Genomic DNA, 27,871 nt, shown 5'->3' with positions numbered 1-27,871 from the left:
GATTTTTACTACTCCTCTCTCTTGCACACCTCCATGTTTTTCAGGACGATTTGATTATGCCAGGCTCAAAAAAACGACCATAAATCAACCAAAGTCAACGCGACCCCATTGCAGGATCCCATAGGGTGTCCTGCTGCCACGTACTGCGTGCTACAAAGCAACACCAGTGCTGGTGTGGAACCACCTTGCTGAGGGACAGCATCCTGGCCACGGCAGGGTAATACTAGTGCACAGGAATACCCCCGTTTCTCTTGTATGAAAGCAGCAAGTTATGTGAAAATGCAGGCAAAGCTCTTGCGTTTTCTGGTGGAGACACCCTGCAATAAATCCCGGGCAAAGCTGCAAGTGATGCTATGTTCATGTTTTCCCTCGACTCTGGTAAAGACCGAAAGTAGCACTTTGTGAATGTTGTTAGAGGGACTTCAAAAATTTTATCTTGGCCTTACTAAGCTTAACCTTAACCATTAGGACACTTGTAACTTGCTTTAAGGCATTTCCCAGCATTTCCTGAGAACTTCACCAGCTCCAAAAGCAGAAGGTCACTCCTGCCTACCCACAGCGTGCACGATTTCTGTCCATTTTACCCGATTCCCTCACTTGCCAACCAGCGGACAGAAACTATAGAAAGGAAACAAAAACAGATTACACTTGCCAGCCCGACCCACGGGAACACATTTCAACTGAAGTTTCTGAAATGACAGCAATACGTTGTTCCCCACTTAGCCTAATTGACAGGATGTAACTGTTGATTAATTATGTTGGGAAGGCGCAGGGAAACAGCTACGCGGTCCACTTTTATTTCCCAGATCTTCCAGGTATGACCCTCAGACCTGCTGGGCAGCATCTTGCTGGATGCACTGTGTGGGCAGGAGAAGCACCATCTCCTTTCATTACCCCATGTTCTGTTTACACCCTGATTTCCAACTTCCCGCCAGGTTGTCTGAGGGCTGCTTCCTTTTTTTCCCAGATTACACAGGGAATTGCCAACTGCTGAGCTCACCTGCTGCTTCCTGCCACTTCCCGGCCATGCCCTTCCCTGCTCTCTGGAGTCCTGCATGGAAAGCCACAGTCCGGCATGGAAAGGTTTTACATCTTGAAACTTGTTATGTTTAGAGAAAGAGCAAACTGCTATTGAAATTCCTCCATAACAAAAAGGATGGTTATCTGATTAACAGCTCAAATGGTGACCCCCAAAAAGTGAGGATCAGAAGGGGTCTGTACACTCACGACAGCACGTTTCTTGAACACATCCCTCAAGGGTCTCGGGGAGGAAAAACCCGAAATCCAGAGTTGGAGCTACTTCTGTTTGCATACGATAATAAGAACCCCTTGCCCGTACACATGAAGCATTTCAAGGTCTTGCTTGTCACCCTGAACCTCACGCAATAAAAATAGGGCTTTGGTGAAGGTCCTAGATGCTCCTTTTACTTGGTGAAAAGACATTGTTGTGGTTTAAGCCCAGCTGGCAACTAAGCACCACACTGCCGCTCGCTCACTCCCCCCCCTGCCCCAGTGGGATGGGGGAGAGAATAGGAAAAGTAAAAGCGAGAAAGCTCGTGGGTTGAGATAAAAACAGTTTAATAAATGAAATGAAGTAAAATAATAATAATAATGATAATAAAAATTGTAATGAAAACAACAACAAACAAGAAAGGCAAGTGATGCAAATGAAAACAATTGCTCACCACCCTCCATCCGATGTCCAGCCCAAGCAGCGGTCCCCCCAGCCAGCTTTCCCTCTAGTTTATATACTGAGCATGACATCATATGGTATGGAATATCCCTTTGGTCAGTTGTGGTCAGCTGTCCCGGCTGTGTCCCCTCCCAACTTCTTGTGCACCCCCAGCCTACTCGCTGGTGGGGCGGTGTGAGAAGCGGAAAAGGCCTTGACTCTGTGTAAGCACTGCTCAGCAATAACTAAAACATCCCTGCTTTATCAACACTGTTTCCAGCACAAATCCAAAACACAGCCCTATACTAGCTACTATGAAGAAAATTAACTCTATCCCAGCCAAAACCAGCACAGACATTTACATCCCTGGAAGCAAAATGTAGCCTCAATGGTGATGTAGTTCTTACCCAAAAAAGCACTATGCCCTACATTTTATCATCAGTGCGGTTAATCACTTACACAGCCCTGCAGGTGTACGCAGTACTCTCCGAAAAAGATGAAGGCACGTTGCGCGCCCCAAAGAACACACAGTGTAGTGCAGGGAAGGCAAACAAGGGCAGAGGAAGAAAAGATATTGGATACAACTTGAGATGGACAGGGTTGGAAAGGAAAGAGATGATGGACAAGGGGACAGAATCGGAAGGGGTGAAGGGAATTACAGAACCAAGTGGGAAATCAGGACAAGACGTCAACGGGGCAAAACTCTAAAAACATTAAAGGTGAAGAAGAGGGTCTTGAAACAGATGCGGAAGGAGCCAAGATGCCACTAACGGGATCCAAAGAAAAGGTGAAAGAATTTGGATGGCAGGAAAGGACAGTGTTGACCAGGCATCAGTGGCTCGAGGGGAGCCGCTGGAAGGACAAGGAGGTTATCGGAATGCATGGGAAGGCTTTTAGCAACAGTGGCTAGAGGGAACAAGGAAACGTCAGCAGTCTTCTGGAAAGAGCAACAAAAACGTTGTTTTAAAACAACTTGCAGGACTCCTCAGATCAGAAATAATACGTAAAAAGTAACGTGGCACAGCGGAAAGTGGAGAACTGATCCACCTGTCATGCAACACCACCAGATGCATTTTATAAACCTGCATTAAAATTCTGGTTCTGTTTCTGAGCATCTCTCACAGGTCAGTTTTGTGCCTCTCACCGAGGGACTGGAGAGGGCACGGCCTTGACTCATCTCCTGGCCGGTGCCGAAGTCCCTGGCTGTGCCGACTCAGATACACGCTCCTGACGAAAGCCATCTGTCAGCGGCCTTTGACACACGAATTTTCCCTCTTGCATTGTCCCAATGTCCAGGGCATCTGGGCTTGTTTGTACCAACCACGCTCGTGTCAAAGCACAGCCTGTCGAGCGACACCCTGTTGTCTGGGCTGGGAGTTGGCTCAACGATTAGACCACGTTCCCTCTCGCCTCGTTAGCAGTCGGGTGGGACATACACCCTGCCCCAGCCCTCTCCCACCCGGGAGAGAGGGACAAGCTGCCTATCTCAGGCTCTGCTCATGGATACTGATGACTTGCTGATCGTTTTGCTTCTCCCTATGCAAAACCACCAGCCTGACCTTTGGCGGGCAGCTTCTGCAGCTCCACTGATTCTGCTCAAAGCGCACGCTGTCCTACCTCGCAAACTTTCCATCGTGACATTTTTACAACCTGCTATAATGAAGCTTTATTTGGTAGACTCTCTCTCTACCTTTGTATTCTCAACAGCAGCTGGGTTATTCTCCACACTACGCAGACCAAGTTTACAACGTCTTTTTCCTATGCGCATCACTGCATCACCAAGGGAGCTGATACTGCTGTGCAGCCAGAGAATAACCACAGACTTTGGCTAAGCTTTCAGTAGGAAAAACACCAGCACATTTTAAATAAAGCTATTTCTTGCAACCCAAAAAATCAAACTTCAAAAAAAGAATGTGAGAAAGAAAACTGTGGTTTTCTGAACAAGAACAGAACTTTGCTTTTCTTTGAGAAAACGTGCCCCTTTGAACAACATGCCTTGCAACGCGGCCAAAGCCCCATGCAGTCTGGGAGTGAGGGAGACAGACCTTGGGAGAAAGTGGGAGAAACTTTTTATGGAAGCCAGGAATACTAGAGACAAGGGATGAGGGGTTGATAAGTAGCAGGACAGTCAAAGGACAGGTACTCTTCCCAAAGATGACTTATGGTCCCTACAGCATCACAGAATGAGAGGGGTTGGAAGGGACCTCTGGAGACCATCTAGGGCAACCCCCCACCAGAGCAGGGTCACCCAGAGCAGGTTGCACGGGGATGCGTCCAGGTGAGTTTTGGATATCTCCAGAGAAGGAGACTCCATAACCTCTCTGGGCAGCCTGTTCCAGTGCTCTGCCACCCTCAAAGGAAAGAAGCTCCTCCTCATGTTTAGATGGAACTTCCTTTGACTGAGTTTGTGCCCGTTACCTCTCGTCCTGTCACTGGGCACCCCTGAAAAAAGCCTGGCCCCATCCTCCTGGCACCCACCCCTTAGGTATTTATAAGCATTAATAAGAACCCCCCTCAGTCTTCTCCAGACTAAAAAGACCCAAGTCCCTCAGCCTTTCCTCATGAGAAAGACGTTCCAGTCCCCTAATCCTCTTTGTCGTCCTCTGCTGTACCCTCTCCAGCAGCTCCCCGTCCTTCTTGAACCGGGGAGCCCAGAACTGGACACACTACTCCAGATGCGGCCTCACCAGGGCAGAGTGGAGGGGGAGGACAACCTCCCTCGCCCTGCCTGCCACACTCCTCCAGATGCACCCCAGGATGCCATCGGCGTTCTTGGCCCCAAGGGCACATTGCTGGCTCATGGCCATCCTGTTGTCCCCCAGGACTCCCAGGTCCCTTTCCACAGAGCTGCTCTCCAGCAGGTCAGCCCCTCACCTGTACTGATGCATGGGATTATTCCACCCCAGGTGCAGCACCCTGCGCTTGCCTTTGTTGAATTTCATGAGGTTCCTCTCTGCCCAACCCTCCAGCCTGCCCAGGTCACGCTGAACGGCAGCGCAGCCTTCCGCTGTGTCCACCACTCCTCCCAGTTGTGTGTCATCGGCAAACTTGCCGAGGGCACGCTCCATCCCTTCATCTGGGTCATTGATGAATATATTGAACAGGGCTGGACCCAGTCCTGACCCCTGGGGAAACACTTGATGTCCTCCTGCCTGCCAGCCTGCAGAGCAGGCCCCTGCCTCCATGGGGGGCTCGTGAGGCCTTGGCCTGCCACAAGCAGAGCGAGCCTCCGCCATCAGCACTCACCTCCCCTGACCACGGCACTGTGAGCCCTGCCAGGTGGAAGAGATCCAGCTGTAGGCTCCTAGAAGGCAGGGGACAGAGCCAACGTAGCGATAAACGAAGCATTTGAAGAGTACAAGCAATTAGCCTCTTGAAGCATCGTTCCTAAGCATGCAGCAGATTCTCTGTCTTTTCCTATCTGTAAATCATGACCAACATCCTTCTGAAAGATAAAGGCTCAACGAGAAGTCACGGACTGAATTCAGGCATCAGTAGGTGGAATTTTCTGACGTATGCTATACAGGTCAGATGATGACAGTCGTTCTTCTTGACCTTGCAATCTGTATTTTGATTAATGTACCCTCCTGGTTACAGGATATCAAGAAATATTACAGCTAACAATCTTGTGCTTGGGGTTTTTCCTCCTAAAATGGACCTTCAACAATTGTTACACAGTTTGCTTTGATTTTGATAATCTAACGCTAAAATCATGAACTATCCCCAATCCACTTCAGATTTTGTTTGTTTAATGAAGAGTTGAGCAATTTCAAAGGTATTTTTACAATTCAAATACCGGGCGATTGCACGCTGAGAAGATCCTTTGATATCTGAACAGTCCTCCAATGACAATCTCGTGGTTTTAATCTTTCTGGTATTGAAGGCAATCTGGCTGATCTTACAGACATTTCTGATGAAATGAGCCTTTTTCTCTCCCCAGTTTTCATACAAATGTATAAAGTATTTACAAATATGATATGATGAACTTTATGTTCTTCTGCTTAGGGCAATGCTTTGTGACACAGGTGGCTGGTATTTATTACTCATTAAAGAAAAAGAAACTAAACCTAGATTTTTTAAAAACTAATTATTTTACTCAATACTCTGTCGGGGTTTTCCTCTAACAACAGTCACTGCACAGTTCTCATAGGTTATACATAAAAAGAGTTACTTTTGCAGATAAAAGTCAACAAGTCAATAATTTTTGGCAGATAGCCTTCACTGTTCTGCTAGCACAAGCGCATCCAACTGCTGATGAACCTTAATGTTTCCCTGATATTGTTTTCTGCTGTAAAATGAAAGATCTAATCTACGCTGAAGGTCAGTCCACACCGAAGGCTGCCATCAGTGACAGCATTCATGAAACCGACTGAAATTTGTAATATTGTGCAACAATCCTCTGGCCTGTCACAACAACAGCTCTATTGATATGTCCTCTACCCAGGACGCTGCAGAGCTGGAAGCACCCCTCCTTCTGCACTGCTGCTTGTGCGTGAGAAATAATTGATCCACGGATCAAAGTGGAGCCTGTGGAAGCTGCCAGCGCAGCCAGTTTAACCCCATGCACACTTTAGGAAGGATAAAGTCCTGACCGCTTTCACCAGCAGCCCTACCTCTGGTAGGGACACCTACCTTCATTTACAACAACAGTTAGTGAAAATCTATCTTTTTAAATATTCGCCTTGTACAAGTCTAAATGCACTACATCTTAAAAAAAAAAAAAAAAAGCATAATTAAAACCTAGACTTCTTGCAACACCTCAGAGTCAGGCAATTATGAGGCACTTTCAATGAGTAATTTAGGTAATTAAAGAAGTCAAACATACAATATGCAAGGAACAGTATCAGTGAGTTACTGCTCCGTGGCACTTTGCTCTCCGACCCTGGCCGGTGCTCACTGCAACGCGACTGCCGTCTTCTGCTGATGCATCGCCTCGGCTGGATAACGGCTAAAGAGTGTTTTCTGCATAAGCTTCAGCTGCGACTCATGTTTAAGTGTGTTTAATACTGACATGTATAAAGTATGTTGGGTAATTGCCACTGGAATTCAATGTGTGCTGTATCTCATCTAGGATATGCAATTTACTGGCTATATTCTAGTAAAATAACTTTATGGTTTTCTGTCATGATAAATAACAGTTTATAGCATAATGGAATTAATATTTACTTTGAAAGCTATGCAGACTATTCAAATAAAGTTGCTATATATAGAACCATCACAACCGCCGCTGTTTTTTTTCAATGCTGTGAACTGACCAGACAACCACGCAAGTATTACATTCCAGTGCCCTCCAGCCATTAATAAACCTCCAGGTTTTGGATTTGTAATCGAAACACTTCCATATATTTTACAAAATTACTGCAGTTCAAAAAGTGTTAATTGAGAAGTGTGACAAACGGGACACCGAAGGGCCTCTGGGGTTTGGGAACTTCCTCTGCCTGCCCTAGGGAGGGAGATGGGGCAGGATCACAGTTTTGGACCACAGGCCTTGGAGCCAGGGGCAGAAACCTTAGCAAGTATTCACAAGGAAGTTCATGCTTTAACACACAAAAATTGGTCATGTTTTCGTAATTATAAATGTATTTTTTATTACTCCAACAAGGAGCGATTAAAAAGACACTGAAGTCTAAACATGTCTCTTAATATGAAAATAAGGGAAAAGAAACTGACCTTTTTAGATGGATGTTTCTCAAACATTTCAAGTTAATATACCACTGTCAATGCTCAAAATTTATTTTTATCCACCACATATCTTATTAACGAACTTCTATCAAAAGCAGCACGTCCCGCGGTTTTGCCTGCCTCTCACTGATGCTTATGAGCCACGGCTGGGGCTGGGGATGCCAGCGCAAGGAACTCCTTTACACAACATACAACAGCCGCTTCTCACGTATTTAGCCGCATGAAACTCTCTGTTATGATAGACGGATAATGAAGCAATGAACCAAAAAAGCATCATCATTAGTGACCAAAATCTAAGCCATTCTCTTGGGTGCCAGATGCCGGTCCCAGACTACACAAGGTCACAACATGCAGAGCTCGTCCGCCAGCATCTCAGGCTCACCCAGAAAAAACACAAACTGAGCCCAATAGCCAAAGGAACAGGCTGAATGTCAAGAAACAGATGTCAGAATCTAACAGGTATGTTATAAATGGATATTTTAATCATTAGTTGAGGGACATACTTGTTTTCCTAATCAATTTGCATTGTAGGACGGTATTTCACCTTTTTAAGCTCAGAAACACGCTTCCCTTTAGTAGGAAAAAGCCAAAATAAATTGTTCTGGCCGCAGCAGGTAAGACATTACATACCGAAGGGAAACCTGCCCCCATGGACGACAGTGAGCCTGACCGACAAAAGGACAAGGACGGGGCAAAGCTGTTGCTTACATCATGCACACTAAAAAGTAAAAGCAGCAGGAGTGTTAGCCAGTGCAGCAAAACCAATGGCGTTTGGGTAACCAACTTCCAGTGCTTGGGCATAAAAATATTTCCTCATTCTCATTTGATTCAAAATTTGTTTATGGCAACAGGCATACAAAACTGCAGGCAAAGTGTAATCATCAACAAAAACACCCATGCAGTATTATAGAATCTACTTAGGTCAGACAGAAGACATAATCTTCAAAACATATTTATAGTGCTCTAAAACGCTGCAGTCCTCAGTAGCATGGGGCCTTTTAATGGAAAAATGCAACGTATTGTTGCGGTAAGTGACAAGAAGCAGCCACACGCAGGAATGGAAAAGCTGTCCTGGAGAGGGGCGGGGTGGGAATGCCGCTGCAGGGGCCGTGCCGGGTCGGCGACGGTCAGCTGGAGCTAAGGAGCTCCGGACGGGCGCCCTGCCACAGCCCTGCCAACCACCACCTCCACCACGCGCAGCCTTGCAGGGGCAACCACGGCACGCCGGGACGTGCCAGCACCAGCCCTCGGACTTTGCATTTGGAGATCCCAATCTTAACTGAGTTTATTAATTAATTTGGAGATCTGAATCTTTAACTTTGTGAAACCCAGTTATCATATAAAAGTTCAGGGTTATCTTACCTTATTTTGAGAACTCACCAAACTATTGAACCAAGCGTAGCTTTGCAAAGCTCTGCAATTACAGATGAACATCAAGTCTTCTCTGGTTCTAATCTGCAGAATTTTTGTGTCATTACCAGGTTTTGGGTATTTATTCTTTGAAAATAATTTTAAAAGTAGTACTCCAAATTCCTGGTGTAAACACACGAGAGGTGGGGAGCACTGGAAATCGCAGGGGAATGCACTGCCTAGCAAATCCCAAACCGATCCCAAAGGCAGGCAGGCACTCCGGTCGCAACCCTGCAGCTCACTCACCCAGGGAGAGGCTGCCAGCAGAGCTCAGAGCTCGTTACGGAGGACTCTGTCTCAAGGCACGCACGCGAATTTATTACATCCTGCTGCCTTCTAATGCAAAGCGTAGGACGGTAAAGCTGGACGTGTAAAACAGTCACCGGGAGGAGGTGGGGAGGCTGAAGCTGCAACGGGACCTGCTGTGCCCGAGCGAGCCCGGCCGGCCTTGCAGGCGGGCGGCCGGAAAAGCAAACGTGGCTCGGGCCAGAGCAGCTGCAGGAAGGGACGGAGGGAGGCTGCAGCAGGGAAGGGACCCTTGGGGAGGCCCGGCTGCTGTGGGGAGCCCTGCCGCGGCCCCGGCGAGGGGCAGGCACTGACCGCACTGACAGCGGAGGGGTCGGGGTCTCCGGGGGGGTCAGGCTGTGGCTGCGCACGACGGCAGCCCCCTGGACGGCAGCAGGGTCTCTCCCCACATGGGAGAGCGCTGTTAATCTCCAGCAGCCACGCGATGGCAGCAGGAATATGGGAACACCGGAATGGACGAATGTATTATCATACAATTATAATGAAAAGATATTTTGCAAAGATGAGGCAACTGCTAAACGTAAGCCAACGTCCCCGACATTTTTAAGACAAGCAGGGAGTAGAAAAATAGGTTTTCCCTCTGAAACACAATAACTTACATTTGCTACATTACTTTAATTGCCGATAGGGTCACTTGTGCTTTCTTGTTGTAGCATTGATACAATACAGCCCTCTCTCCCTATGATTTTTTAATTTTAATTTGACCTACAGCAGACACGGTAAGAATGGCTCCTGTTTCAAACTAACTTGTCTCAGCTTTGGCTACGAGCTTATCCCGCAGGGTGCTGCGTGCCTCCTGGAAAGTGCTGAACAACCTGAGGTCACCTGAGTCCCCATGAGAACATCAGTTAATTTATTCTAAGAAATAGAGTATTTGGTTTGTTCACTGGCTGGCTGTACCACGTTTTCAAACCCGGCGTATTCAGTGAATGGAAAACACCAACAATCTTGTTCCTGTCAGCTCCATCCCATCACCAGCCATTATCTCAACTACATTAGCAGGGGCCAACATCTCATTAGTGTCCTTTTGTTTAAGATGCTTGCCTGCTTTTTGTCCTTTTTTTTTTTTTTTTTTTTTTGTAACAAGGTTATTTTCCAGGATCTTGTTGAGGCACCCTGACAAAGCATCAAGCTGAACCGGTAAGTACAACTCTTACCGTCTGCTGCTCACAGGCACACAGCATCCAAGCACGGTTACAGCATCCCACCTGGATCCCAGACTTTGTTCATCCAACTCTGTCGTTAAGAGCAGGTATACGCATTTCCTGGAGATTACGACTACAACTCAGAACGTGTGAAAGGGGTATTGGCACACACGAGCCATCACGACCGTCACTGTGGGTCTGCACCCGCTGTATCTGGCTCTATGAAGGGAACGACTTTACGCACGGGCTGGAGACACCGACCTGGTACCAGGCGAGGGCAGGCGGACGCGCTGCTGACGGCGTTCCCCAGCCACCACAGCCCCATTCCTCTGCTTCGCATTTCCCTTTCACTTCTGACAACAGGGTATTAGTATGTAATTAATGCTTTATATTTCCAAAGAGTTGTACAAACACTGGCTAATTAATTCTTATCTCTTGCCTATAAAAAGGGTGAGTAAATAATATCCTACAAAGTGGTGGCCATTAAAACGTGCACACGTGCAGGACAGGGTCACACTATGAAATCCCGTTTTGCCAGCTTTTGTGTCCGTACTGCGTTTTGGGGACACTAGCAGGTTTTGTTTAGGAACTCCAATGCCTTCAAACCCTTGACACGACTCTGCTCTTACTGCTTCCCCTCCCCACGTACACTTTGGTAAGCAATATCCGTCTCTCCAACAGGAACTCAGGAAATTAAAATGTTTAATGCATCTCTGATGCATACAAAATTAGCAGCAATACAGCAAACGAGATTTGCTTTCCTTTCCAACACACCGTGAAATAAATAAATAAATATAAACACATTAAAACCCAGGCGCGTAACACACAGACACTGAGGCTCCTCATTTCCAGTGGAAGCCCTTATCTCCGTCACAGCCCACAATGCAATTACAAGATTACAAGGCACACGCTGCTTCAGCATCTGGATCCTCTGTGCAATCACAGGGATCCCTACAGAAAAAGGAAACCTCTTAATCTTGCGAGGAATGGCAACGAGCTGCACCCCATTTAAAACGCTCTAGGAGCTCTGTGATGAGCGACCTGCAGTTAAAGACTTCAGTCTTTGGAGTTAGTCCTTCTCTATGCATGCACAGAAAGGCAACTACGTGCGCAAAAAAGTAGCTGTCTCTGGTCCAAAAAGTATTTACGTTTATTTTGTTTTGCTGTAAACTGTCTCATCTAAATTGCAAACCCTGGGATAAAGTTCAGAACAATAAACCTCCCCTCCCATCTCCAGTCCCCAGCACGTTAAACCAAGACTGCAGATCCAGCAATCCAATCTCCATATATTTTATTCTCAAAATATTTCATTTCTGGCCACCAATCTTTAGATCTCCTATTGGATTTTGTTTTCATAAATGGATTTTCCCACAGAGCTGGCAGAAAATATATTTAATTTCGAATTTCTCTAAACTGAAATAGTCAATATAAATGTCAATGCGTATTTGTGCTGTATAGCCTTTGCCGTGACGCAAACCTCATGTTTCAGAGAGGGGGGTACAGTGGTGCCTGTTAGCTTGTTTTGTGCCTGCACACTTGTTCTAATGTTTTATTTAACAAGGATGGCTAAATAATATAAAAGTATATGTATCTCTCACATTTTTTTGTTTGTTTGGGGTTGTTTTTTTTTTGGGGGGGGGGGGGGGGGCAGGAAGAAGCATGATGTCTACCACTGCTTTGCAGGCAAATCAAGAGGAAGATGGAGGAATTGGAATAACACCCCTGCCAAGGCGTGCAGCCCAATGCAGGGGCTGATGTTTGTCACCCCATTTCTTTAGACCCACCCAGCATATTCAGCTGGGTGGGTCCGATTCCTCCTCGACAGAGAAGTGTGCAAACTCATGTCACCAGGTTCCTCCTCTTTTCCCCCCACAGTATGTGGTGCAGTTGCAACATCAATTACTCAAACAATTTCAGTCTATCTAGACGCTAATGTCATTAGTCTACAGAGATCCTTTTGGAATAATTTACATCGAAACTGCCTTTACATGCTAAATGAAAAATGTTCAGACTTTAGTGAATGGGATTTGAATTACAATCCCACCACACGTGGCTCAGCTTTATTCACGCTATTTATAAAACAGGGGAAATGAAAAGGTGATGCAGTCAATTACAAAGCAATTATCTGAACTGCCACTGCAAACCTGTTGCCCTGTGCTGAAGGGACGGTTGCCCTTGACTTGGGCAGAACTTGCCTATGGGCCACCCGCCCATCACACAAAAAGGGGTCCCGACCCCGACGTACACTCAAAAGAATCCCCCCCACATCATTCCTGGCTGGCTTTGAAGGCTCTTCACCCGGTACTACACCGCATCCACATTATATATCATTCAGCCCCCATTTCTCAGCCTTTCTGCTATTTTCACCAACCTTCAGTTACTGGATAAAGCGATACCATACACTATAACTGTAGCCATTTGGCATCTTACTTCAGAACCTTCACAAGCCACCTAACTGTTCTAAATGCCTTTGCTTCTCCAATGTATTTTAAGATGACTTCTGAAGTCCAAAGATCACTTATTTTTTTAATTTATTGCAACAAAGATTTTTGTTTGCTAAACTATATCAAAAAGCCCACGGAAATTTTTTTCCACTGGGTTCAAAATATACTAGCTGGTATACAAGCAGTAACTCTGCACAAGGCTTAATGTTACTGTAACTGCATTCAAACCACAAGGATAATTAAGGCAAATAAGCGCAGCCTGCCCTACAAGTACCCTTTGCTGCTTCAATGTTTGCAAACGCTGAACCCACCACACCATTTATCTTTCACTGAAATTCAACACAAACATGCTCAAGCTGAGCCACAATCCCAAAAGCTCTTGCTCTTAGCTTTGCTTCGTAACATTTATGCAAAACCCTCAGTTGTTGCCATGAAGCAAATTGTTTTCAAAGAAGGAAGTTCAATCTGTTAAATTTTAAAAGCTGTCTTTTGTTAAAAGCAAAACTAATGGTGGTAGGAATCAAATACAAGGGGAAAAAGCCTGAGAAAGCAATTGAATCCGTTTATTCCACCTTTCTCCCTTAATCATACAAAACCAAGACCAAACCTGTTTTCCATTCTGGTTCATGTCCAAAACAACGTGTGAACTGAGTGTAAAAACAGTTGCTTGGCATTACATCAGTTAAAGTAAATGTAACGACTGTTCTTTCTGCCCCGCAGCTCTCCTCCATTCCTGCTTTTGCTGTAATTCAGTCCATTCCCAATATGTCACTGGAAAGACTATTTGCAAAAGGAGGAGTAAGAAACAGACTCTTTACTTCTTTGTGAATTTATTTTCATTTCTTTCAGTCTAAGGCTCCCCCCATTTACCAAGTGTCTCCATCTGGAAGCCTCCCAGTAACCCAACTTTATAGACGAAGTGACAATCCATAAGTGAAACACTTTCATCTGGTAGACGGTATTTAGTTATTCTGGACTAATGCTGTCAGGCTGAGAGAGTGAAGAAAATGCAGCGTAAAAGCCATATTACAGCGTCTCAAGATTTAATAATTTTCCCACAAATATTCACTCACCTGTTACTGCAAACCCCTTCTCTGGACTCGCTGCATGGCACGCGTTAAGGAACGAGACAGGGGACAGGGATTCCCCAACAGGGAGGCATCCAACCCAGCATGGCCCCTACACAGGTAATTCATTTAAGAATGGGGAAAAGCACAGGAGTAAAAGCAACCTGCAGCCCCACTTCCATCCATTTACCTCCTGCTGAATCCAGAAAGTCCTTCAGACTTTTGACCAAATAGAAATATCAGCACACAGTACTTAAAATTAAGCATGGGCTCAAGTTGCTTTGCAAGAGCTGCGATTAGGACAGTTTTGTGCGTGCCAGGGTAACGAGAAATAACACGGACCCGCTTTCTTCCACCCAGCTGTACCGGCATCACTTGTGGGACCATGCCGAGCCAGCGGTCCCCTCATCTCCGCGAGCCCCAGGCACAAGTTAATTCTGTTGGACCAGAAGCGTTCCAAGGACAGCTGCCTTAATCTGATGACATTTCATGCTACGTGTTATCTATTTTCCCCTCACAATGCACTGCCCAGAAGTAATAATGCCGCTAATCTGCTTTGTGGGCAGCAAGTTTGGAGTATGTCAGCTCTGAAAGTTCTCTCCCAAAGACGCGTTTTCCTAGTGTTGCACTAGAATGCACTGGTGGCTTGGTATGAGTTACTCCACGCAGGAAATAAAGCCAAATCTTTAATAGCATGTCTCTGAATAAACAATTCCTGCATGCACCTGCCTGCTAAAACACCAACCAGTGCGTCTATTTTCTTGCTGAGGCAAGGCTCCAAGCGGATGCAATCCCGACTGCGCCAGACCTGGGCAGAGCATCTCCTTCAGCATCACACATGAGTCAGTGGCCCTGATCTCAGCTGAATCTTCATTTTGAGACACCCAGATATTAAGAAAGCTTTTACTGCTGAAGTCATACACTGTAAAATAAGCTATGACAATTAAAGAATTAGGTACATTGCCGGTCTGTTGAAGAATAAAATCTCCTCGACACGTATAGGGTGTTAGGAAGAGATGCCAAAACCCACAACCATTTACTGTGAATTTATGTTACTGCAAGCGAATACATTAGGATCCCAATACAGAAAACGAATTATTGATATGTATGTTCCCTTCAGAAGAGACTCTCAGGAGACCCATTCCAGATTTAATGATAATCCATATTCCCCTTCAGAAACAGTAAACCAACTCTCTGATTTCCCCAGGACTACCACAGATGCATGAATCATTAAGATGCCATCACAACCCTATGTTCTGGATGCCGTAAACACCGCCTAGAATAGGGAACAGAATAAACCACAGCTCGTGAGGAGTCCTTCCACATTTCTGTACAAGCATCTGCTCATTGCGTCCATCGTAGAGATGGGCACGCCACAGCAGAGATGTGCAGATGTTGGATTCTGCCCTCTAATGAGTTACGGGAGATTAAGGGAGAGGCTGGTTAGAAATGGCATAAGTCAAATATCAGGAGAGATGTACGGAAAATACCCTTAGTAGCGATGATAAAGCATAGATTTATATAAAAACTGTCCCTCGTCCTCGAGCAGTTTATCTCCTTTGCCTTCAGGGCTGCGCTTGTTTGCGCTTATGTATGCACATGTGTGGGCCGTATTTTCAGAAAGCCTTTCACATTAAACTCTCATTTCTCCTCCAAAGCCATTTCGCAGTACTTCTCTGGAATGCATTAACTGGCCCAACTAAACAATGCAGTCTTAATTAGTTTGCAAACTACGCAGCTCACCTCTGAGGGCGAGCAAAGTCCATGTAAATTGGATCAGACTGTCCTAGGAATAGTTCTCCAGATTAGCGATGCTTGAGCGTGTGAGCTCAGAAGTTGCTTTCACCCTCCAGTAATAACTTACAAGTAAATTTCACCGACAATAGCAGGGAACTGAGAGATGTAAAAACATTTTGCAGTTTAATATTCCATGATGGGTTATTTTACATAACACAGAAAAGCCCATTTGGTCATTCACCAAAAGGAAAAGTCATCTTGTTCTTAGCATGTACTCCCAGCTCACTAGCTGTAAGAGTAAATGACGCTATTATCACCCAGGTTGTAGAGCCTGTGCAATACCGAGTTTAGGAACGCTGCCTTTTCAGACCCAAACGCTAAAGAGAAGTTTGCAAAGTTTTGACGGTGATGTCCCAGGGTTTATGCAGTAATTGAATAATCTAAAATTTCCATTCCTGTCCTCGTGGACTAATCTGTAATAGTGTTAAGGGACTGTTATGATAATAATTAAATACAAGTCCTGCATACAAAATTGATACTCTGCATCTCCATCTCCACAAGGGAGTTCCTCTCTTAATAAGGCTTAAATCAAGTTTTACTTTTTTTTTTTTTTTTTTAAGGAATTCATAAAGATTATCACATTGTACTGAGATAACATACATCTATATATAAGAGAACATGATATTTCAAATAGATGAGCTCTGGCGCATTCATCTTGTCCTCTGATCTCTCCGATCTGAAATTAGTGGTGTCAGACTAAATGAATGCTGACGAACGACCCTCCCTGACGAGCCAGGGCTGCTGGCAGTGGCGGTCACTGCGCAGCCAGCAGTGCCGCTCCCTCTGCCACCCCAGCACAGGAACGGGAGCATCCCCACTGACGGATGTGCTGCTGCTCCTAAAGCCATTGGGGTTTTGCAGAGCATCAGACTCCTGCCAGCGATTTGGCAAAGTCACATCGCAAGTAGGATTGCTCATGCTCAGAGAGGGACACTGCAGGGGACAGCTTTGCCCCGAGTTTGAGAGAACCCTTTTCTCTAACTTCTCTTCAGGCACTGGCGTTTGGAGAGACCAAAATATCCTCAATAGAGGATAAAGAGCAACAGAATCGGCGCCGACCTTCCAAAATGCAGAGGACAAGAGGGAAATTCACTATAAAAATATGACCTCATTTTAATTTTAGCAGCAGTTTACTATGAATTCACGTGAATGCACCATTTATAGGCATCTGGAAAGGTTCATGCACAAGAAAAGGCAAACACGTCAGCTGAGTCAACCAACTGTGAAGTCGGAGCAGCACCAGTCCAGAATGATGTTAAAGCTATTTCAACACTCCCCTTACTATTATTTATTAGTTAAAATTTTTAATTATGTGAATTGATTAGGAACACATCACCAGGGATGCTAATTAATTAGATTTTTAAAAAGGATCACAGACTGGAGATTTTTAATGGATTCCACAAAGAACTGCACAAAGAGGTATATTAAGGGAAAGGCCAAATTACCTTCTCCTTTCTGATTTATCCAGCAATTTCTAACAGGATTGTGCTTCAGATTAACCAAATAATATCCAAAACCCTCATACACAGTGATGCTAACCAAGACAATAGCTCGAGATTTTCAGGCAGTTATCATTTAACATCCACTTGGTTAATGAGTTTATTCCTCTGATTCCTTATTTATTTACATTAGTGTATTCCTATTTAAAACAGTTTATTCCTTATTTATGTCCTAAATTTGCTTTAGCTGCATTGTCCACGCTCACCAAATCCTTCTATATGGTACTGATAGACACCAACATCCCCAAGTATCTGGTGTAAACTTTTTGTTTCAAAATGCATTTTTTTCCTTACCCGAAACTTGGAAAGACGCAGGAGCCATCTCATTGATGACACTCAGGAAGTAATTAATTATTAAATCTACTAATACCAATCCCTTTTCAGAATTGGCTGGTCAACAGTTTCACGGGCCAATGTGTTTCTTGTTCTTGCGTATTAGCCGTAGTTTCCAAAGCTCTGTTTGGATGCTATCGATGCTCTTGGCTGTTGGCTTCGCAAGTATTTTTCCATCAGTGCGACGATGATACCTATTTATCTTCTGGCTGCAAGAGTCACTGAGATGATCTGGCAGTGCCACAAGGCAGACAGTTATTTCATGCCCTGTTAAACCCTAATGTGGTTAACTACAGTATCACTCCAACTTTGAAAAAAGCCTGTTTTACTATTTTAAATCTGTTGCCTATGTGTCCAAGTAAAGAACATCACTTCCTATTAGGATGGTATCAGAAACATAAACCCATAACGTTATCCATGAAGTAGCACGGTGTACTGATCGGGTAATTAGTTAAGAAGGTTAAAAATACATAATTCTGCCCAAGCAACACTTAGAGGTCAAGAAAATGAACTTTTTCTGCATTGTTCAGAATGGAGATTGGCAGCAATCACTCAGATGCCGCCCTGGCAGTGAGATGGGACAGCACGGGGGGAATTAGGGCAGGTCCACGAGGGGACAGCGCAGCAGAGTGCGGAGGGTTTTCCTCCGGCCTTCAGAAACCACAGACACGTTTTCAGGCACACTCAGCGCAAGAGATGTTTCTACAGTGGACCCAACTCTTCTAGACCCAAATTTATGTGGGAGTTAAATTTCAGACTCAAATCTCTATTTGCCTGTTCCTGTTGGTTTCTTTTCTTCTGCCTTTGCATACGTAAATTATGACAACTTAAATCATTGGTTCCTTTGTATGCTCTGAGACCCAGGGGGAAAAAAATACTAATTTCTTTTCAACACTTTGAATATCATCTGGATTTTGATAACCCTTAGTGCTACTTAACACAGAGTTACGCAGAAGTTGTGTTTCTCCAGTTTTGAGCCCCGGTAAAAATCGCCATTAATTGTTCACAGTGTTGGCTCAGGAGCCAGCTTTGTGCTCGGTTATTGCTTTATCTGCTGCAAGACCTATTGACTGTAAAACTGGCCGCATTCCACACCTGCCAAAGCCAGGAGGCTCAGAGCTGGGTCTGTCGGGCTTCCCAGCGAGAAGATTGAGGGATGACTTGATGAGAGGGCGTAAGTACCTTCTTGGAGATAAAGTATGAGGTACTAAAGGGCTCTTAAGCTGGAGAAAGACAGGAATGAACGGCCGAACCCTTGCACATCCAAATCACAAAGCAAGTCCTTTGATGCTTATTTTCTTAAGTGGAGAATGTGATCAGCCACAGGAAGAAACCCCGAGAGCTGCGCGTTCTCAGCTCCTGATACATCCAATTTCAGATTTGTTACTTTCCAGAAGAAACACTTCAATAAAATAGAAATTATTGGGTTCAGTGCAGCGCTATCTGAGTTCAATGCCACGCACATCCACACACTCAGGCACTGTAGGGGTCGATAGCTCCATCTTTAAAAAAACACGTCAGAAAGTACTTATTTAATCATGTACATGTGTGGTAGCAATTGTCACCACCACCCTCCTACAGGCAAGTTTTGCAGCGCAGGTTTTGGTATTCTGCATTGTTAAAGTTCACAGAAGTTAATTAAATCATGCGCTGCAAACCCGAAACAAAACCAATGCACAATTTCTATTATGCTGACTTTTTTTGGGGGGGCTTGTCATAATAAAACATTGTTATTGGATGTAAAAATTATGGAACAGAGTTATGCCTCTCTGGTGTAATATAATGCAATCCATTTAATACTATTTTAAAACCAAAAACCTCATTAAAGCAGACAGAACGTAAGAATGACAAATCACCCAGAAGGAAGCTGGAGCACAAGATGTATTCCAGGCGCTCGGGCGCTTCGCATCCCCTGTGCCGAATTCGGTAACACTGTGCAAGTGTCAAAAAACCCCCAGCGCAACTGCCGGAGCCACGCTGGGGAGCGCAGGATGCTCATCACCCAGGCGTGAGAAAGGTTAATGCCGTGCAAAACATCTGCCAAGACGGGCCTGGGGGCGAGGTTGAAACGCCTAGCTTAGCCCGAAGTCCAGCCTGAAAGCTATCGGACGGGCCTCGAGATAACGGGTTAAACTTTGCCTGTCATTGAACAACACCAATTATTCTAAATACTGCAAACTGTGCTGTGTGATGCCCATACAACTGGGTGCAGCTTCCCATCCGTAGTGATGCACGCAGTCAATTAACTGCAGAAGTCGATAGAGCTTATACAAACATATACCCTTACGGCTCACTATTCATTTGTCGAAATTGGAGTATTTCTTGATGACACAGCTAAATGCTACAATTACACGTTATAACACCCTTTTACCATTTTGGCCTGGAGTTCAGTATACAATGCAGGGAATACAGCCCTATTGTCTTAGGAGCTAAGCTAGGCAAAGCTTTGCAGTTGGACTTACACGATCAGAAAATATAATTCCCATTTAATAAAATACAAAAGTTAAATAAATGTACTTCTTATCTGCATCTGTCCAGACCTCTAACATCAGAAGTGATCAGTGTGATCCAACAGCTCTTTCCTCACACGGACAAGAGCTGAAGAAAGGATAGTTGTGTCAAACAACATGTTTTAGAACAAACAGGCTTATTCCAGAAACACTGCATCAGGTGAAATCATCCATCTGAATTTCTGTGAGTGGCTAAATACCATCAGTAGAGCAATGGTCTCCTTCAAAACATGCCTTGAAGCAGAGTCCGATTCTGGTCTGAATTCAACAGAAATTCTACTTCTGCATACTGTAAGACCAACACTTAATAAGCATAGGGAAAATTGTGGCAATTGCTACCAAAAACTAGCCAGTATTTTGCGAGAATGAAATCATATAAGTACAAAGCGTACACAGTGAAAAAAAGTGCTTAGCAACCCACCCTGAGATGTCTGGTCACCCTTGTGAAGTACCTGTTACAAAAAGCTTGTATTCTACCAAAAGACGCTCGGTGTGAAGACACTTCAGTGTCCCTCTCCAACACTGCAGCCGTACAACCTCACGACAACCAGGGACTAGTAACACAATCAGACGGTGAAGCTGTATTCAAATTTTGCTCAAAGCAGTAATAAAGAACACGCGTATATTTTGGGTGGGCAGGGAGGGGGGAGCTGGAATTCAGCAAATATAAGTATTTTTCTGAACGTGTGGACAACTTCACGTTGAACACATTTTGGGGAATCATTGCTTCCCAGCCCACTTACCACCCAAACCCGCCCCCCCGCCGTTCTCCTACCTCCACTCCTTGGACTTTCAGCTTCATGTGATCCTCTCTGGTGGTTTTCCCATCTTTCCTTTTTTTCCAGCAATATCCATCTTTCCTGTATTTCACCTTCTTCCTATTGTACAGGATCATAGAACCATTCTGCGGTCTGCAAACAAGAAAGAGTTTTGGATTACATAAAGAAAAAAATCCACCCTAAGAGAGTTTATGAAACAATGTACTGCAGACCAGTGAAAGTTTCTACAGAAAAGCAACACTCTGTATTTAGCATAACATAAATCTTCACCTTTTGTTGCTGTTAACTGGATTAACTGATGTTTTGCAATCTGAAAAATTTTACTTGAGAATCTTGTACCTTATGACGTAAATGCGCCAGTGAGAGGTATTAAAAAAAAAAAAGGAAAGCTTGACATAAAATAGCCAGCGTTTCACAGGATATATTATGATTGGGCTCAGCTACACGCTGAAAATTAGAAGGAAAGAACGGTTAAGGAAAAAAAGATTGTTATAATTTTATTATAGACAATCTCTCTCTTTTTAATCACCTCTAACGCAGCACCAGAATATGGATGTTGGCTTAAAAAAGACAATAAACAAGCAAAAAAGAACGGGGGGGGAAAAAAAGTGTTAGCTTATACATTGGTTTCGCTGTTCCTGCTTAGGTCAGTGTTAGACATGGAATAACTTTCTCTCTTTTGAGCACCTCCTTGATTTGAAAGACACATGAGGACATTTTCCACTTAGAAACCACGCTGATGCTTTAGAATATCAATAAAGGCACATTGATGCTTACCCAACAGATAGGAGTCAACATCTTTTTGGTGTATGACAATAGTTCACAGAAATGTTTTGCCATCTGCTAAGCCAATACACAAAAGGGGCATTTCTGCTGCAATACTAAAAAATAAACAATAAAAACCCCCTGACACTGCAAAGACAGCATGCATCCCATGCAGGCAGCAGCACTGTAGATGCTGCAGTTACAGTGGTGCATTAGTCACAGTAATTTGGCTTTAGGACACCAAGAACAGAAAGAAAAACGACATTAGCAGCAGCAGCAATAATCAACTTTCACAGGAAAACTTTGGCCGGAGCCTTTTGATAAAGTAAAGCACCTGAACTTGTATAACAAACCAAATCAACAGAAAGAAGCCTTTCAGGAGAGAGTGGGAGAGAGTGAGAGAGAGGGTCCTCCCCTCCCCAACCAGTCCACACTTCACATCACTCCTCGCATCCCTCAACTTCTCGGACATTAGCAGCCAGGTGTTTTCAGATGGAGCAGAGCGATAGCTGGAATTGCTAAAAAAGCCACCAAATATTTTCACGCCAAGCTGATGCAAGGAAGCTCTTTAAATAAATACGCCAAATTAAGCGGTTTGTGTTCATGCAACATTGGCTTGTGACTTCAGAGCCATGCCAAAGGTGCAAAAATCAGTGCCTGGCCCAGCTGGAAAAGCATCCTTCTTCCCTCCCGCTTCTACGTTTCAAACAGCACTACACCATGAAATAAGCACAAGAACAAGCTTCTGCAGGTACCCTCTCCTCATTTTTCTCTGACAAAATACTTCATTTGAAGACAGCCACCTTCACCCATGTTTATCACATAATAAGAAGGCAGTAACATTGATGTAAAAGCTGTTAATTACACAGTAACTCATCCCAATACTCTATTAAGTGCATAAAGGCACCTTACTTCTGAGGAAAACAAGCTCATGATGGTTTTCTACCACCACCAGCCAGCCGAAATTACCGAGATCAACCAATACAACGCCCTTCCTCCGTCAAAACGAACACGATCAGCAATCGCGGGATCTGCTGCCAAAAACCCATCTTTTTCCCTTGTCTCTGCACGTAAGTATGCATCTCTGGGTACATGCAAAAGGATGCCCTGCCTGATTTACCCTCAGCGTTTGCCCTCCAGAACGCACGTGTACATCACAAATTTAATGAATGTGGACGGGAAACTGCACAAAGTCTCTTTCAGTATGAAAACAGACTTTCTACTTCCAAATACATATGCAAGACTGAAATGATCTTTGATCTAAGTGATTATTAGCGCATTTTTTCACTAAAACAGAAATTAGAGATTTTTTTTTTTCCCCACATACACACAAATATTTATTTCCTGTTACCAGAAACCCAAGCTCTGGTCCCCCAAACTACACCTCCTCCTGCTGCCCCCCATGTCCCAGCAGCCCAGACCAAGGGCTCGGTGAGGCTGCTCCTCCTCTCTACTGCTATGCATCACCCTGAAAACAAACACCTGGGTGTCAGCGCAACCACGGCGTCTATCTGACAGCGTCGTAGATAGTGCGGGATTAATTCAGTGGAGATACTACATATCTTGTTTCGGTGTTTATTACATAAACCTCCAGTCATGGCACACCTCAGCTCAAACCCTTCTCAAAACATCAAAGATTTCCCCTTGTTGCTGTCGCGGAGACGTGCCCTATGGCTTACAACAAGTTACCTGCATGTTTAGGGCGACTAATGAGAAGACGGTGCAGGAACTCATCTCCTGCCTAGTGCCTCCGCACTTGCACACGCAGCTTTTCGGAAAACATGCACTCGAAGGACCTGAAAGTTTTTTGCTGCAAGCAAAATACCGCTTTTCTCGCAGTCAGTGCCACGAGAGCGCGCGGGTGATTCCAGCCTTGCTGCTGTTCTGCAAGGCTGGAATCAGGTTTTTGTTGGTTTATTTCTGCGATAAAAAAAGAACACGGTAAGAGGTCACTGGAACACAGTTAACGAGATTTATACAAAATAAAGCACAATGAAACAAAACCTTTTAAGGATCTCTGGAGCAGTTGTCGATTTTGATAAGAGTGTTATCAAGTTGCTTTAAGGCTCATAGAAAGCGACTGGTTTTTAAAGATACCTTCATAAAATGAGAGGCAATTTTAACCTGATATACATTGCTACTATATTTCACGTGCTGTAAGAAAGGAGAGAGAGGAAAGATCTCCTGTGCTTATCTCTTTGACACACAAACACAGCCAAGAGCAGCAAATTGATGGTTGCGGCAAGACTCGGAAGATGAGGTCCAGCAGGGATTCCCAGGACGCATGATGGATGAGACTCCAACCCAGATCTCCTCTGCTGCTCAACCTGAATTTGGGTATTTCATTCGTACCTTTGCAGAAGAAGGGGATGAAACCGCACGCCTGAGCACGAGCTACCCTGGGACTGCAATTCCCTGCCAGCTCCTGCGGGCGCATGTTTAGGAAGCCGGCAGCCAAGGCAAGGTTGGCTTGCCTGCGCATCACCAGACATGGAAAGCAATCGTCTTCCTCTGTATTAAACTCCACCTGGAACCACGGCAATAATAACAAGTACTGGAACATTAACGGCAATTTACTCGATTTGATTAGCTACTACTTTGCAGGTACACAGTGCTCTTTTCATTAATGCAGGACTAAATGGAAAACAATAAAATAGTATTTTAATATTATGGTACAGCTGAAAGCAAGCAAGCCAGAGTGATCTAAACCCACCGAGAAGCCTGTTTGTGCTTGCAGCATGAGGTGCTGGGGCTGCTGGAGGGGTCAGTGGACCACCGCAGAGCCTGGCCACTGCATGCCCCCCCCCCCCCCCCCCCCATATGACAAAAACCAGAATCGTGGCTGTGAAATGGCAGCACGATCTCACAGCAGGTCGCCTCACCTGTATTTGCTCTACATCAAACACCAGGCTACTCCGCTTACTCATTCCAGCTGATTCCCCAGGATAATGCAGAAAGGTCAATAGCATTTCCCCCTCCACTCAGAATAAATTTGTTAGCAAGGAGGCAAGAAAGGGTTTGTTGCTCTTACAAAAAAGGCAGCAAACAAAAGGAAAGAGACTGGGAAGAGGTGAACAGAGCAATCCTAAAACGTGAGCACCCCCAGCAGCGGTGGAGACGAGCACTTTGCCTGCCTTGCTGTGTAAACCACAGTAGGCTGGGAACACCAACAAGCAAACCTTTGCAATGGCCACCGCTGCTGCTGCTCCACGAGCAGAGATGTGCACCCCATCCTCAAATTCACAACCCCCTCCAAAATCCCCGTGAGCCCAGGCACGACGGCGGGGACCTGCCCTTGGTGCCAGCAGCCGCGCACGTCGCTTGTCCGTCTCCCCAAAAGCTGCGCAGGAGCGAACGCCTGAGCCCTGAAACAAGGGCAGCCGGGCTCTTTGCAGAGACGGTGCAATTATATCTGGTCCCACTGTGTGGAGCTTGCAGGATGGTGTACTTGCTTACAGACCCAAATAGCACACTGCAAAGTTACAACTCTGAATTTCCTCTTTTATGAGCCTGTGGCATTTAAAAGCTGCCTGATCTCTATTTAGGTTTCTTGCTTGCGGCCTGGGGGAAGGAGGGGAAAGGACAGGAAGAGTAATTGCAGAGCAGAAAGCCTTCTGTCTTCAGTATTGATGAGATTGGAGATGTTTCCCTCCCTCTCCCCCTGTTATTTACCACAATGGCTCTCACAAATTGCCACAACAGCGTAAGAGCTACTTTTGCCCAAATTGTTCCTGCTACAGCCTGGTAGAAGATGCTAAATTCAATTTTCAGACTTACTTTCAAAGCGAACAATCACACCCTGTGGCTGATGGGTCTTGGGACCTGCTGGGTTGCTCGGGGCTACTCGGGGCTCCTGAGGATGCTCACCTCCAGCTCAGGACCGGACCAGGCCACCGGATAAACTGGAGTTTCTCTCAGTAACACGGGGAGAGGTGGTAACAGAGTGCTTGTACCAGCAGGAAACAGAGAGGATTTCCAGGGAAGATTTTCCAGAAATGTAATTTTGGATTTGGCACCCAATTCAGCTGCACATACCTACCTCTAGCTCCAAGTCCCGTCCTGAGGTGGTTTTGTTTCTTTTACATGAAGTCCCTTACTCAGGTAATAGGAATCTAAACCCACTTATCTTATCATGAACACGAACTAGATACAAGGAGGGAGTAAAGAGAAAAACAGTTAAGATGAGGATACTCTGGTCAGCTGATGCTTCGTATCTGCTTCATATCAATGTGCTCATAAATTAAAGTTCCTTTGGCCTAAATGACCGAGATGTTCCTCTAATCACGTTACCGCAATATTAATAAGGCTGTTCAATGCAACTAGTTCCCTCTAAATTGTCACATCAAGATTTGGTAAATGTCAGATGTATCATTTAATGAAAACTATGTTTTATTGCCTAGGGAGCTCGGGCTGCCGAAAGGGAATTGCAAATATTGCATGGCCAAAAGCGACTCTTTTTCCAGGACAACGGAATAAGATCAGCCAGAACCCTTCCTCGAGAAGACCCATGGCTCTAAAATTGATTTTTTATTTTATCATCTCATATTTATTTCAATTCTCTGCCAAGGCGGATATTTAAAGCAGCTCAGTTCTCTACAATAAAACCACAAAAGTAGGCGTGAAGCTGCTCCCGGGGCCCTGCCGAAGCCGGCGGCCCTCGGCAGCCCCAGAGCTCGCCACCAGCCCAGAAGGTGCTTGTAAACGGCACCGCGGCAGCGAGGTGAGCACTGTTCCAGCGAGCCACGGCTCGCAGAAGCAGGGGGAAAGGCTGCCTCAGCAAAGCTGGCGAAATCCTCTCCCGGCCGATCCCAACACGAGGGCGAGGCAGCTGCCTCTCCCGCTGCGCTGCCTGCCTACGCCATCCCCCGGAGCCGGAAGGCGACGACAGCTAAAGCGATAAAGCAGAAGGGTATCACACACCAGACACCTCTGTACCGTACTGGTGCATAAGCAGCAGCCGCCCCCAGCGCGTAGGTGATGAAGCCGCCCTCCATCCCTCCCACCCCTGCCACACACTGCACTGAGAATGGCTCCTGCTAACAGTCTTGATTATGCTATTTTTTATCCTGTGTAACTGTTAGCTTTATTTTCTCTGGCTATGAAGTTATCATGGAGTCAAGGGACAGCAAAAGGGGACTATCTTCCATCTTCGGAATCTATGCATGATAATAATGAGAAATTAACTTCCACTCTCCCAAAGGAGCAACCTACTGATGCAGAAACGGGCTGGGAAAAGCTGGATTCTTGGAGGAAGCCCTGGAAAGACAGACACAACCTTGTGATAAATCATTGCACTGAATCATTGCCCTTGTTTCCCAGTGAACACAAAGAGGACAAAGTCCTTGAATTTGCCTTCATCCCAAGAACCCTAACTCCTCCCACAGGTGTCAAACAAGCCAGCAACAAGCACGAGGACACCCTTCTCCGAGGAGCTGTCTTGCTGGAAACCGAAGCAATGTAAGAGCTTGCAGAATGCACCGCGTTTGCATCCCAGACTACAGCAGGACTGACTGATGACAGTGTGGTCCAACACGCTGACATCACTTATACCTGCCTCCCACCTAATCCAAGCAAGCGATAAAGCAGGAGTCATGGTTAACCATGCTTGCTCTCTTCAATGGTTTTGTGTTAGTTCCTAAAAGAGCAGTGCGATTGTTCTCCTGCTCAGCATGCTTGGAAAAGCTTCCCAGGTTTGGGGTAAAACAACATGCAAGTCATGACGCGTCAGGCAACATCACGCTATTAAGTCAGGAGCCGGTGCTATTACACACTGCAAGATATTTCTACTTTTTAGCCTCCAAACTCGCAAAACGCACGCACTCCTCTTGTTGCGCGTTGTCTCATATTACTGACACAGAAGCGAAATCCTATCGAGATGATTATAATGAAGAATTCCATTCTACAAAAAAGTCGAGGCAGCCCTCCCTTATCACACATCTTAACGGAGAAGTAGGGAAGCTCACAAAGGAGAGAGACGGGTCAAAGCCCACCAGTGGGCTTCACCAACCACGATGCACGCAGTTACAGCTCCACCAAGAAGATGGCTGCAACACAAGCATGGGACAAGGTGGAAGGGGAAGGTTGCTCTGGAAGGGGTTATCGTCATAAGAAATATTCTGCAAATATTGGAAATATATGCCTCAAAATATCTTCTCAAAAGTTAATTAAACTAAAGAGAGAAGACTGAGAATACAATACCCGCAGGAAATCATGTACCTCTTTGAACACACCAAGAAAAACTGTGTGTGGCCAACACAGGGCACTTTAACACAGAGCGTACATAATAACATCTGAAAAGATTGACATAGGCCGGTAATCCCTTCATCTGATACTCAGACAATTTGCTTAAAAGCATCATCTATTCAGTTTATGTCACTGACTCGCTTTGCTTCGCTGGAAATCACGTTCGGTCTGTTCCTGGCCATACCTGACAGCATCAGTCTCTTCTGGATCTCATCTGGC

General features: G+C 45.2%; 1 protein-coding gene across 1 annotated transcript in view; it reads right to left on the bottom strand.

The window, feature by feature from the left end:
- The window catches only part of CAMTA1 (calmodulin binding transcription activator 1), a 302,985-nt gene that overhangs the window by 186,774 nt on the left and 88,340 nt on the right, over positions 1–27,871 (bottom strand). The window contains exon 4 of the mRNA XM_059830126.1: positions 20,641–20,776. Within this exon, the coding sequence (XP_059686109.1) occupies positions 20,641–20,776 (136 nt within the window). The remainder of the gene's footprint in view (positions 1–20,640; positions 20,777–27,871) is intronic.

This window comes from Gavia stellata, chromosome 27 (assembly GCF_030936135.1).
Source record: "Gavia stellata isolate bGavSte3 chromosome 27, bGavSte3.hap2, whole genome shotgun sequence".
In the NCBI taxonomy this organism is placed as follows: domain Eukaryota; kingdom Metazoa; phylum Chordata; class Aves; order Gaviiformes; family Gaviidae; genus Gavia; species Gavia stellata.
Note: the sequence above shows the minus strand (reverse complement) of the source record. Positions and strands in the feature narration are given on the sequence as shown.